Source organism: Nicotiana tabacum, chromosome 17 (assembly GCF_000715075.1).
Source record: "Nicotiana tabacum cultivar K326 chromosome 17, ASM71507v2, whole genome shotgun sequence".
Lineage (NCBI taxonomy): Eukaryota > Viridiplantae > Streptophyta > Magnoliopsida > Solanales > Solanaceae > Nicotiana > Nicotiana tabacum.
This window is the reverse complement of record NC_134096.1, coordinates 88,851,682-88,864,958: the sequence shown is the minus strand read 5'-3', so window position 1 is coordinate 88,864,958 and position 13,277 is coordinate 88,851,682. Positions and strand designations below refer to the sequence as shown.

The following is a 13,277-nucleotide window of genomic DNA, read 5'->3' as shown; positions in this document are numbered from 1 at the left end:
AAATAAAACACACTAAATACAAAAGTTATATACAACTGAAAAATTATTCTAATTAATTGGGTTAATAATGAGGTATGTTAGAATTAATTTTTTTGAGTTATATTAGAAGTGTATCACGCTAATTGATATTATTTCCGTTATTAGATAACTGGACATACCTATTTTTAAGGTGATTGTCGTTACTGTATTCATGAATACATGACGCGAATACATACGAATACATGCGCATACAGCTGGACTGTCCTGATTTTAGGCGCTTTTACATGCACGTATAGCTGGATTGCCCTGATTTTAGACGCTTTTTGCTGCTGTATTCATGAATACATGCGCGCGAATACATGTGAATACATGCACGTACAGCTGGACTGCCCTGATTTTTAGGCGCTTTTTGCTGTTGGCAACGCAAATACACGAATATACTACTGTAACAACTGAATAATAGCTACAGTAAGTAATTATATATATGATAGCTATAGAAAATAAATAGTCACTACACAATAGTGGTTTCTTAAAATTCTTCTTTCTTTTCCAGGCCATGTAAGAGCACACCGGCCCAGTCCATTCTCCTAAGTCGAGTTATGATGTAGTTCTAATTATCAAATTTGATAAACGTATAAGTCGTCCACCTTATCCAAAATAGTTAACTTGTGATTTCTAATACAAAACTCATCTTAACTCTAGCTCGTTAAATTTAAACGATTGGATCGGCCATGATCGATTTGTCATCCAATCCAAACCGCGTATTTGAAATATCTGGAGGTGCGTACGGTAATTGGTAAACCTAGAAAAGAAAAACGAAGACGCCGGCCAAATGCATGCAGAGAACTTTGAGAGTTGTTTGATAATCTGATCATTATATAGAGGAATTAAAAGAAGAATATAATGGGGTATTGCCCATGTTTTCGTAGCAAAAAAAAGGGGATCAACTTGAAAACCAAGCTCAGCAACAATTACGTTCCTATCGAAGGCGCCCCTACTACGCCCATCAAGTCTGATCTTGGTTTGCTTCCACTTCTTTTCCTTCCCCCCTTCGTCTTTTTCGTCGATTTAATCTTGTTTCTTTTAAATTTCTAATGTTCAACAGGCTTGCTATATATTAATTAGCTCCGCTTTCATTCTGTTTTTATAGCCTCTACTTGAAAAATTAAATTTTACTACTATATATACTTTTATCTACGATCAACTTAGATGTCCAAGTTACCTGTTGCAGCTCCAATGACTCACCATGCAAAAATACATTTGAATGATTCTTACCCAAATCTTCCAGCCTGATTGCAGTTAGCTTCTCTATCTCGTTTTAATATACCTGGTCGAGTTTAATATAGTATTATTAATTAGTATTTTAAATTTGGTAGGAAATAGTCGTGTCCCATTTAATATGAGGGTGTTTAACTGTACACACAGAATACTAAATGTTTACTTGCATGCCATTTTATTCGTGGATGAACAAAAAAAATGCTGAAGTAACGATTGATAAGTTAGTTTGATAAGAAAAAAAATCACATTAGTGAGAATTGCTTTTGTTTCACAGTTAATGTAGGTTCTACTATATTTTTTAACAAAATGATGCCAAGCTTTTAAAAGTCTAGTCTCAGAAGAGGGGAATTCCACACACTCAGGATTCACATACATCTTTGCATCTGCTGGCCGTCCTGACATCTTGTTTTAGTAAATTGATTAGCTACATTGATATTCTCACAAAACTTCCCATGTTTGACATAGATAAACAGTTTATTGATAAATTCCTTGGTTCTGAAGTCATCTTTTTGTTAATTTGCACTTCATTTGTTGAGACCGGTAAGTTGGAAGAAAATCCCATATTATAGTTATAAGGATATTAAGGTGTGCTTTTAGAAGCTTGAATAGTCATGAATCCCCTGGTGTAATAATTCATCTGTTCTTTCTTTGTTGTTTTATATGCACCTGCCAGATAATGCAGTCAAATATAGCACTCTCTTGGAGCCCAGACAACAAGTACCAATATCAAAACATAGTTCTCCTTCGGAAAGCAACCTTCCAACTTTCTCTTACAGGGATCTTGCAGTGGCAACGAGCAATTTCAGGCGAGAATCAATTATTGGGGAAGGTGGCTTTGGGCCAGTATTCAAAGGGCAGCTTGAAAGTGGTCAGGTGATTTTCACTACATTAAATCTTTATCCAGTTTCATGTTAAAGGAAGTGTGTCTTGTTCATTTCATATTCATCATACTTTTTGGTCCTGGAATGATCCATTCAGGTTGTGGCTGTTAAGAAGCTAAATCATTCAGGTCTTCAAGGGGATAAGGAGTTCTTTGTGGAGGTTCACATGCTTTCACTGCTGCGTCACCCTAACCTGGTTAATCTAATTGGTTATTGCATTGAAGGAAACCAGCGCATTCTTATCTATGAATTCATGCCTCTAGGATCTCTGGAATATCATCTCCATGGTAATGCTTCAAAGTTAACATAGTTTCAGCTGATAGGAAATTCTCACTTACACATGTTATGAAATTTGGATTGGCAACAAAAGAAATAAAATTAATAGATTCTTATTTGTATACCTGCGGCCATCTGATATGCTTCAATAATACCATTCTTTCCTGTCTTGGTCTGCTTTGAAGCTGTAGATTCATTCATTACTTGCTGTAACTCATTTAAGTTTGAAACAAGTTCATTTTCAGGATCCTTGAAGATATGAAGTTCTTATTATCACACATTAAATACTCATCCACTTCTATTTTCATTAATTTTTGTTCTTCACCGAGGAAGTCTTCACTGCTTCTGTCTGACATACGCATTCCAAAATAGATCCGGTGGTTCCTTTAGCACGACACAGACTTCTGACTTTGTCTAAAATTACTAAGCTTGTGTTGTTTAGCAGAAGAGCTGCATTGCTAAATTTGATGGATATCTTTTTTCTCACTTCACTTCTCGCCGTGAAAATGATCAACTGCCCTTCTTTAACTCCTAACTGTATTTACTGTGCGTTAAATTTGCTGAACCTATTAGTGTTTGTCTACAATATGTCTTCCAAAGTTGTTACTATGTGAGTATTAGCTTTGGTGGGAAATTTTCTAGCATTACCTTGATTTGAACTTATCTCTTTTCTGTAGAATGTTGTTCAATTGAACAGGCATCAGAGGATGCAGCTAATATGTGCACCCAGCCGTTAAAATTTGAATTGTGATGATTTAGAGGGTAATGTGCAGATATGACGCCTGACATGGAGCCATTGGATTGGGATACCAGGATGATAATAGCATCTGGCGCCGCCAAAGGGCTGGATTACCTTCACAGCCAAGCTGATCGTCCTGTTATTTACAGGGACCTTAAGTCAGCAAACATATTATTAAGTGAGGGTTTCCACCCTAAACTCTCTGACTTTGGTCTTGCAAAATTTGGACCAGGTGCAGATAATACGCATGTTTCAACTCGGGTTATGGGCACTCATGGATATTGTGCACCTGAGTATGCGGGAACTGGGAAGCTGACTATGAAGTCAGACATCTATAGTTTTGGTGTGCTCTTGTTGGAGCTAATTACTGGATGTAGAGCAATGGATGACACTCGCGAACATGGAAAAGAAATGCTTGTTGACTGGGTAATGAACTTCACTCACTGATGACAATTAATTCAATACTTAGCAAGCTGGAACAGAATCCAATTTTGAAAATTAATTCCTGTAGCAAGTTTTTGTTTCACTACTTAAAGATGTTTATGTGCCACTTTTTGACTCTGCCTTCTAGTACGTTAGGTTTGAAGCAAAAGGTTTTATCTGAGTGTTCAATAATTTTATCATGATGTCAAAGGTATTTCGTGAAATGTCTGCTCTCAAATAATTTGAATTACCATCTTTTCACCGTTCTGACCATTTGTGATGAAATATATCATAAGCTAAATTGTTTCGTTTGTTTTTCTGAATGAAAAGTGTTGAGCTTGATAACACTAGTCTCCTGTTTCAGCACTTCATGTTTGTGCACTTCAGTTTTGACCTGCTAATAGTGAGCTTTGTTTGCCACTTCACAGGGACGTCCTATGTTGAAAGACCGCAAGAATTATGTGCAATTAGCAGATCCAAAGTTAAGAGGCAAGTTTCCACAATCTGTTTTCCGGAGGGCAGTAGATCTGGCATTAATGTGTGTTCAGGATGATCCCCATGCTCGACCTCACACGAAAGACATTGTGCTTGCTTTGAGCTACTTTGCATCCCAAAAGCATGATTCACCTTCAGCTCAGTCAAATCAGATTGGATCTCAGAGGGATGGGAGGATATTCCAGGGAGAAGAACAAGGAAATGCAAGCCCTGTTGATTTTAATCGTGCTGGAATCGCTGTAAAGGAAATGAGAGCTTCGAGCAAGGATCAAGAACGGGAACGAGCTGTTGTTGAGGCCAAGAAGTGGGGCGAGACCTGGAGAGACAAAAGGAAACCGAATGTTGAAGATGATTTTGATTATAGATCAAGGTGGTGATTACAAGTTAGTTTCCTTGCAGAGAACCTCAGAGTTTTTTGTTGCTGCATTATGAGATTACCATAAATGTTACTTCAGGACTATTTTGTTTCATGTGAAGCAACTTCAGATCACCATAGTGGCTCTTCGTTAGGTGCTGCCCTTATGTGAGACTTTAGTATGGAAATGCGAGTATGCAATGGTCGTTTTCTTATGCTTTGATATAATAATTTCACGAGCTCAGAACTATTCAATGGAGATGCGTTGGACAACATAACATTGGATAACATTTATCATTATTAACTAGGTTTGTTTCTGTTTGTCATGTGAAATCTTGTTCAACTACTAACCATAAGATGATGTTTGCTGGAAGATTTATGTTGCATTAACCTGTATGGGCAAAATATTATCTCTAATATGATCAAACTATGTTAACATTAAAGAGGCATTCGCCAGGTGTTATCAGTACGACTTCAATAAAGACCTGCCCAAGGTCGAAGTGGTTCCAGAAGCAATGAAGGTTGCAGTCGAAGAGTTAGCAAGGATCAAGGTCGAGAAATCGACGTAGATAAAGGTCGAGGTCGAGCATCCTAGACAGGGTTATAACGGCTAGTTTTAGTATATGACACAAAAGAGAATATTCTAGTGGATATTCTCTGTACCTGTAATATTAGGGTTTTTTAGGAATATGTTCCCTATAAGTAGAAAAAGACGCAATGATAGGTAGGGGCGAACTCACATATTGCTAAGGGTGTTCAACTGAACCCGCTTTGTCGAAAAATACTATTGTGTATCAATGTAAATTACAACTAAAGCATGGTAACTTTATATAAAATATTATATTTGAATCCACGTAACAATTGTTTTGCTCTTGCAAAAGTATAAAGCATGGTAACTTTATACTTCTTTTTCGTATAGATAGCAACAAGAATGTGCAAATGCTAGACTAGGGGTGTCAATGGACATTTAAAAACCGATCAAATCGTACTGAATCGATTTTTATGTTTCTTTTAATAAAACCGTAGGTTTTTACATAAATATATAACCGTACCAATAATTAGGGTAGGTTTTTTATTTTATAAAAATAAACCGAAAAAATACGAACCGTACCGAATAAATTTATATGTGTAAAATAATATATATATTAAGTTTAAAAATAATAAAGTATTAAATTTTTCTTTGGCTTTGGAATTATGAAAGTTGTTGCAAGTCAACAAGTAACTAATTTCAAAATCCCAATTCTCAAACCTATTATGCTACTCCTACTAACACTAAATTATTTTCAGCTATTCACTAGCAGGACACAAAGTATTCTAGCGATTATGAGTAGCAAGCTACAAAGTATTATTTCCTTCCGTATGATTTAGATTTATCTTTTTGAATATTTCCATAGATTTTATTCTTGAGTCCCAACTTGGTTAATATCTTTTCACTGTGTGATTTATATTTTTTTTGTCTTTGATTAGTTTCTTTTACGCTGCTGTAGAATAGTTGATGGATCTATACTTTAGTCATCTTTCATGTTTTTATAATTTATCACCCTTTAAACAGTAAAAATATCTACACATTTTTGCTAAGTCCTATAAAAGTATATATGTTATTGCATTCTACTTCTACTAGTGACTTTTACATGATATTAAAAAAAATCGAAAATTAACCGAATCGTACCGATACCGAAGAGAAACCGACATGATTTGGACGGTTTCGAAAAGTCTAATTTTGGTTATACATTATTGAATAACCGAAAAATGGGTATGGTATAAATTTTATAAAATAACCGACCGAACCGAACCATTGACACCCCTATGCTAGGCCTAGTAAAACTGTTTTGCATCAAATTAAATTAACCATACCTTGGCTTGCTGATTTATTACTCCAATGGCTTATATTTTCTCGTACTTTAAAGTTTGTTTTCTTTACTTAAACTCAAATAAAACTTATACTGTAGTTTACTTTACTTCAAAAGGTAATTTTAGCTCTCTCCTTCATAAAATTTGCTAAGCCTTGCAAGTATATTTGTTGAAATTATATATTATTTGTTAATTTAATTTATGTGGAAACTTTTTCATTCTTTATAATTAAATATTAATTACACTACTGTATAAGCTCTCTTATTTATTTATATATAATTTTGGTATTGATTTAGTTTAGTTTGTAACTATTTTCTTATTGCCTTCTTTTATAACTAATAATTTGTTACTTATAAAACTAAAAAAATATTTTATAATCTCAAATTTCTTAGAGTTAATAATTTTTTGATTGGTTAAATATTATTTTTTGGTTAAAGTATAACAAAATTTTAAATTAGCTAAATTTAAATTTGTTAAATTAAAATAAGCAAAAATTTGTTAGAACTATAAAGTGTCGGACTTTAAGATGATTTCATTTTAAGATTATGCTGTGAACAAAAAGGACAAAAAATTGCTTCATGTTACTGCTTATATTAGTTATAGTTGTTTTCGACTGAACCCGCTTGCATAAAATCCTGGATCCGCCACTGATGATAGGGGACATGAGATATTCAATTGTGAAAAAACACATTGATTTTATAGAAAGAATCTAGCCCTATTACAAGCATACGAAAACAACCTTTTTACTAAGACTCTTGTCTAACTTTTTCACTTGATCCAAGAACATGCTGAGTGTTCAAAGGCTCATCAATCATTCATTATTATCAGAAAGAATATCCACAGATCCCACCATTTTCGGGTGACTCACACATTTTTATTTACTTAAATGTCATTCATTGCTATTTATTACTCCCTCCGTTTCTTACATCTTTTTGGATCATTGAATACTGTTATTATTGTTCATATTCATTACCATTCGAACAAACATACGTCTTATCTGCCATAAAACCGACAACCTCATCTTTTGAATATTATTATTAGCTAAGATTAACTCTATTTTACTTAAATCTAATTGGTTAAACCCAAATCTATATTTTGGGTCAAACATAACCAATGTAAATAAAGCCGTGGTTGCCGATAATCTGCGTTGATTAAGGATTCAAGAGGTATAAAATTTGGGACTACATTCATCCACTGTATGGTATTAGCTAATAATGTTATATAGTTTAATAAAGTTTATACCAAAATCTTTGGTATTATCTTTTCCCTACTGAATGTGGAAAGATGATCCCAAGATAATCTTGTTCCAAACCAAATAATCCGTTACAGTTCCACCCACTTCTAAAATATGATCAAAGGGAGGAAATGGAAAAGCGAAAAAGCAAAAAAAAAAGGTCCTACCGGGAGTCGAACCCAGGTCGCTGGATTCAAAGTCCAGAGTGCTAACCACTACACCATAGAACCAGATGATGCCATACAATCAGTATGTTTTATAATTTTCTGCTTCCACCATGTTGATTCTCTTTTGATTCTTTCCGCACGAAAAAACTGGAGTGTAAATTGAAAAAAATAAGGTACGTTCTTTATTATCTTTCTCTACGTCTGAAGAAGGGAAAAATAATATTCCATCAATACAATTTATGTGATATTTTTTGCTTCGTGATATTTAAACTGTGAACTTTGACCAGCATTTTAAGACTTATTTTTCATCTTATATTGACATGACAAGAAATACTTTTCATATAATTTTTGAATATTCAAATATTAATTTCAAAATATTTAGTTAAACTAATACAATTTAGCTTTAAAGATTAGTCCATTGATTCAATAATTAAGAGCCTAGTCGAATAAGAATCAAGGTAAATCCTATTCTAATCTACATTATTTAAGGGTATGTTTCAAATCTCAAAAAAATTCTCCTTTTTCTCCTTCTATTGATGAGCTCACTTAGAAGTGGAAGAAAAAAATATAAAAGCAATTTGCTATTGTTATTATCCCAAGCAAAAATTTAAGGACAAAAAACGAGTGCCAGGGTATCCAAGTGTTGCTATGAAACGTCGTTTTCTGGGAAGGACAAAAGCTAAGCGGTCCACAACAAAAGTTCAACGGGTCCTCCTTTCGCAAGCTTGCCCAACAGTAATTCGCCACGTCAGTTTGACCATCCTGTAAAGTTAGAAATGGGCCCCCACAACACACTCATACAAACCAAACCCTTGTTCGCCTCTTTTCACTCTCTTTACCCTCATGCCTTGTCGGCCCATTTAACCCAAAACTCTACTCCTTTCTTCACCGGAAACCTGACTTTGTTGCCGGCAAATTTTATCGCCGGGAAGTCTCACACTCTCATAATGATAGCTCTCAGTTCACTCATTTAAGTGTTTATTTGTTTTTTGTGTAATTAACATTATCTGCTGCCGGAGCGTTTGTACTTGATTTTCTGCTAGAGATCCGGATTTGAGATTCATTGGGCTATAATAGAGAGGAAGCCCGGAGATGTATGTGGTACCTCCTCCGAAACGATCCGATCCTTTATCTGGATCCATGAATGGGTCGGATGATTTGCGGATTTACCAGGCATGGAAAGGAAGCAATGTTAGTATATCCTTACACTTTTACTCTTAGGTTTAGCTCTGCCATGATTTTCTATTGCCGTACACCTGATGAAGCTTTTATTTTTTATTTTTTATTTTTTTTATAAGATGTTAAAGCTTCAATTTTTACCTGTTTTCCGTTAGCTTATTGTCATTATTAGAACTACTATGAACTATACTTTAGTCTGCTGATCATACTTGATATTGCATAGCAAACTTTTAAACATCAGCCTGGGTTAAAAAAGACCCAAGAATTAGAAATATAGCTTCCTCAAAAAATGTGAGAATACGAGGTATCTTCTTATATGTCAAAGGTGAAATCCCTGAAGATTCTGCGTTTTAGTTAATGGTGCTTATAAGTTTTTACTGTCCATGGAAGTGCCGAACAACTGTGTAGGAGGAGTGCACCAGATGTGCTCATTCTAGGTTATGTTATCACATTTACTGTAGTAACATTGCCATAATTTGGCTTGTGCAATTCTACTTCTCAGAATGAGGTTTTAGTGTTTTACTTAGAGTAGGACAGTTGTAGATTATTTTTACTCTCAATTCTAGGACAAACGTCTTCGGTAGTCTCAGTCCTTATCATATGTTCATCTAAAATTGAAAATCTTTTCTTTCCTACAACATCTTTTCCAGCTGTTCATGTGTTGAAAAACCATTTCTTGACTTACTGAAAAGTGATATGTGCTTTACATGAACTTCCTGTGTTAAAAAGGGATCAGTTATCTCTTTAATTTACTCCTTACAAAAAGAAAAAAGAAACATTTTCCGTGAGAAGAGTTTCACGTTACAGAATATATGCCACTTCCTTTTCTTAGTTTCTGACTTTTTAATGTTCTTCTCTCTGAGCAGATATTTTTCTTTCAAGGAAGGTTCATATTTGGGCCAGACGCAAGATCACTAGCACTGACCATATTTCTCATAGTGGCCCCTGTCTCAGTTTTCTGTGTCTTTGTTGCTAGAAAGCTGATGGATGATTTTTCAAATCACCTGGGGATATTGATTATGGTTGTAGTCGTTGTGTTCACATTCTATGTAAGTTCTCTCCCTAGTCTTCATTGTTAGTAACATCCTCATCACCAACATTTCACAGAACAAGCTTACTAGCAGTTGATGATTGCAATTGCAGAGAACACAATAGCTGTATAAAGTTGTCTTTATTTAATCTCACCATTGCTGGAAACAAAATACCAAGCATTAGATAATTAATGATCTGATGCTACCGTTGCAAAATTCCAAGTATTAGAAAATCAATGATTTTAATTGATCTGATATTAACTTGGCACTGCATCTCAAGGATGTAAGTTTGGCTTGGTTGTGCCAAACTGCCAATACTGTTAAGTGGCTGTCCTCACAATGGAAAGGATTGACAACCTTATTGCATATCTTGTGCAAGATCTCTTCCAAGTTGCACTGCTAAGAGTTTCACATTTAAATCTTACAGGTTTTAGTTCTACTCCTTCTCACATCTGGAAGGGATCCAGGAATAATTCCTCGTAATGCACACCCTCCAGAACCAGAAGGTTATGATGGTACTGCGGAAGGTGGTGGACAAACTCCTCAATTACGTTTGCCCCGCATTAAAGAAGTTGCGGTTAATGGCATTACCGTGAAGATCAAATACTGTGACACCTGCATGCTCTATAGACCTCCCCGTTGTTCTCACTGCTCAATCTGCAATAACTGCGTTGAAAGATTTGACCATCACTGCCCTTGGGTAGGGCAATGCATTGGGCTGGTAATTCTTTTTTTGCTTAACATTTTTTTAGTTGGTAGTACCGCACTAGTAACTGATGTTCAGTTAACTTTTCTCTGCTTGATATATATGATGAATTATTGCATATATTCTGCAATGTAGTGTTATCAGATCTATTTTTTCATAATCGCACTCTTCGTTTCTGCTGGGAAACCTCAAAAAAAGATACTCATGAAAGACTAATTCTTTTGCCTAAAAATATGAAAAACTGATTCTTTCTTCTTTTTTAGTTTTAAAACCTACTATAATGTCAATTTGAGAAAACAAGTAAACTGTGTACAATGTCCAAAGATAACTTGTAAAATTGTAGACTTCATGAAGAAATGATGTGTATAATCAAGTTACCCCAACAATTTCCAGCCACAACAAAACTTAGAAAATTACCGAATAGTCGATACAACAAAAATAACGTCAAAATATGATTTTCCGCTATTAATTCCATAAATCTCATCCCATAATTTAGCCATAACCTAGAAAATTTAAATATACTCGGACAAGAGTGGGTTGCTCTAGTGGTAAGCACCCTCCACTTCCAACCAAGAGGTTGTGAGTTCGAGTCACCCCAAGAGCAAGGTGGGGAGTTCTTGGAGGGAGGGAGCCGAGGGTCTATCGGAAATAGCCTCTCTACCCCAGGGTAGGGGTAAGGTCTGCGTACACACTACCCTCCCCAGACCTCACTAGTGGGATTATACTGGGTTGTGTACACACTACCCTCCCCAGACCCCACTAGTGAGATTATACTGGGTTGTTGTTGTTGTTCTAGTTTTAGGATAATATTTAGCGCCCTAGATCTCTGTGGTGGAAATAAGTTAAGAGGATTTGGTAAACATATCCGCGATTTTAAGTTCTCATCTTACAACGGTCTTGACTCTCAGATTTATGAAGGTATGAGGTCAAGCTGGTCAATTTACCAGTCAACTTCAACGTCCACATTAGATTTCTGGAAATATCTTTATTCATTTGCTTGCACTGATAGTTTTCTGTAATTAATGCTTCTTTAGAAATGGTTCATCTATGGTTACTGTCTTGCATTCGTGCTTTACATTGCACAGATCTCTGAAACTTTTGTATCTTTTATTGCAGCGAAACTACCGTTTTTTCTTCATGTTTGTCTTCTCTACAACACTTCTTTGCATATATGTTTTTGGTTTCTGCTGGGTCTACATTAAGAGAATAATGGTTCTAGAAGACACAACCATATGGAAAGCAATGATCAAAACACCTGCCTCCATTGTTCTGATAGTATACACTTTTATATCAGTGTGGTTTGTTGGAGGTCTTACAGGTATGATTATCTATACCTTTGTAGAATTCATAGAATTAGAATCCAAGATCATTATGCTTCCCTTTGTTTAGCTAAGGTGGTTTGGATTTTGATGTGTACTGTGGGTGACATCTATTTTCTGGCTATTGCAGGATACTTGTGAGAATTTTAGATACCGGTATGATTGGCGCGCCAACCCCTACAACAAAGGAGTCATTCAGAATTTCAAGGAGATATTCTGTACTACGATTCCTCCATCCAAGAACAATTTCCGTGCAAAGGTGCCCAGGGAACCCAAGATGCCAAGTCGATCTGCAGGTGGGGGTTTTGTGAGTCCAAACATGGGAAAGGCTGTGGAGGACATAGAAATGGGCAGGAAAGCGGTTTGGAGTGAAGTAGGGGGAGGAGTAGATAATGATGGACAATTTAGCGACAACAATGGCCTGAACGTTAAAGATGGTGTGTTAGGCCAAATGTCTCCCGAGATAAGAACTACGGTAGATGAGGCTGATCGTGCGGGAATACATCCTAGAGGATCCAGTTGGGGAAGGAAAAGTGGAAGCTGGGAGATGTCGCCTGAAGTTCTTGCTTTGGCATCAAGAGTGGGAGAACCTAATCGAACCGGTGGGAGTAGTGGCTTTACAACAGCCCGACCAACAGATCAAAACTTGTGATTAACAGATAGTATGAAATTGGATTGAATAGATTAGTGGTCCTTGGAGGCGTGATATGTGGTCATTCAACTTGCACGATAATGTTGTGTATTATCTGGGACTTTGGGACTCTGTGTTGACGGGTGTGAAGATGTTGCTTTGGTTGTTGGCTTTAGGAAGTGAACTATTGTGTGATATGAGCGGTGCTTTTTATTCTTAAACTTGTATTCTAAGTGTGGAATAGTTAGTGTAATAGCTTTCATCAGTGTGTTGTTATGTTCATAAACTTCATGGTAGGTGATGAATATCTTCTCACACAGCTATATTAATTTACCAACACATGCACGTGTACAAACTTTACTGTGTTGTCTTTTCAGCAGTTTAGGTCTAGAGCTGCTTGCCTTGTAACATCGAAAAACGGTTCCTTCTGTGCACCACGCAAACCGGAGTTTGAAGAGTTGTTTCAAATGTTAAAAGAATTGTTGTAGTAATTTATACAGTACATTAATTCTGGGAGCTTATCACTTTGGGTCAGGAGTCGTAAAAATCTCATATGCCGTAAACGTTTCTTTGAGGTCAAATGCACCATTTTGAATCTAGTGTCTGGCTTGGTGTTATGTTCTTTTGTTGCACAATTAGATTGAAATGCTCATCATAAGGATTCATCTTTCCTTTTATGGCCTATAGGCACCTATTCAACTAACGGAAACAAATGTCCAGTAAGTTATGGATC

The 13,277-nt window shown here is 35.9% G+C and overlaps 2 protein-coding genes and 1 non-coding gene across 3 annotated transcripts; 2 read left to right on the top strand and 1 right to left on the bottom strand.

Annotated features, from left to right (window-relative positions):
• The first annotated feature begins 734 nt into the window (after positions 1 to 734).
• Positions 735 to 4,799, top strand: LOC107795624 (putative serine/threonine-protein kinase PBL7). The gene is made up of 5 exons (XM_016618286.2): positions 735 to 1,000; positions 1,931 to 2,130; positions 2,236 to 2,425; positions 3,188 to 3,579; positions 4,005 to 4,799. The coding sequence occupies exons 1-5, from the start codon at positions 883 to 885 to the stop codon at positions 4,446 to 4,448; spliced, it is 1,344 nt and encodes a 447-aa protein (XP_016473772.2). The 5' UTR covers positions 735 to 882; the 3' UTR covers positions 4,449 to 4,799.
• Positions 4,800 to 7,669: 2,870 nt separating this feature from the next.
• Positions 7,670 to 7,741, bottom strand: TRNAQ-UUG (transfer RNA glutamine (anticodon UUG)). The gene has a single exon. It is a non-coding gene; the product is annotated as a tRNA-Gln (tRNA).
• Positions 7,742 to 8,506: 765 nt separating this feature from the next.
• LOC107795623 (putative protein S-acyltransferase 7) lies at positions 8,507 to 12,883 on the top strand. Its single transcript, XM_075234570.1, has 5 exons — positions 8,507 to 8,869; positions 9,724 to 9,906; positions 10,316 to 10,609; positions 11,711 to 11,932; positions 12,044 to 12,883. Exons 1-5 carry the CDS (start codon positions 8,771 to 8,773, stop codon positions 12,563 to 12,565), a joined length of 1,320 nt encoding a protein of 439 aa, XP_075090671.1. The 5' UTR covers positions 8,507 to 8,770; the 3' UTR covers positions 12,566 to 12,883.
• The last annotated feature ends 394 nt before the right edge of the window (positions 12,884 to 13,277 follow it).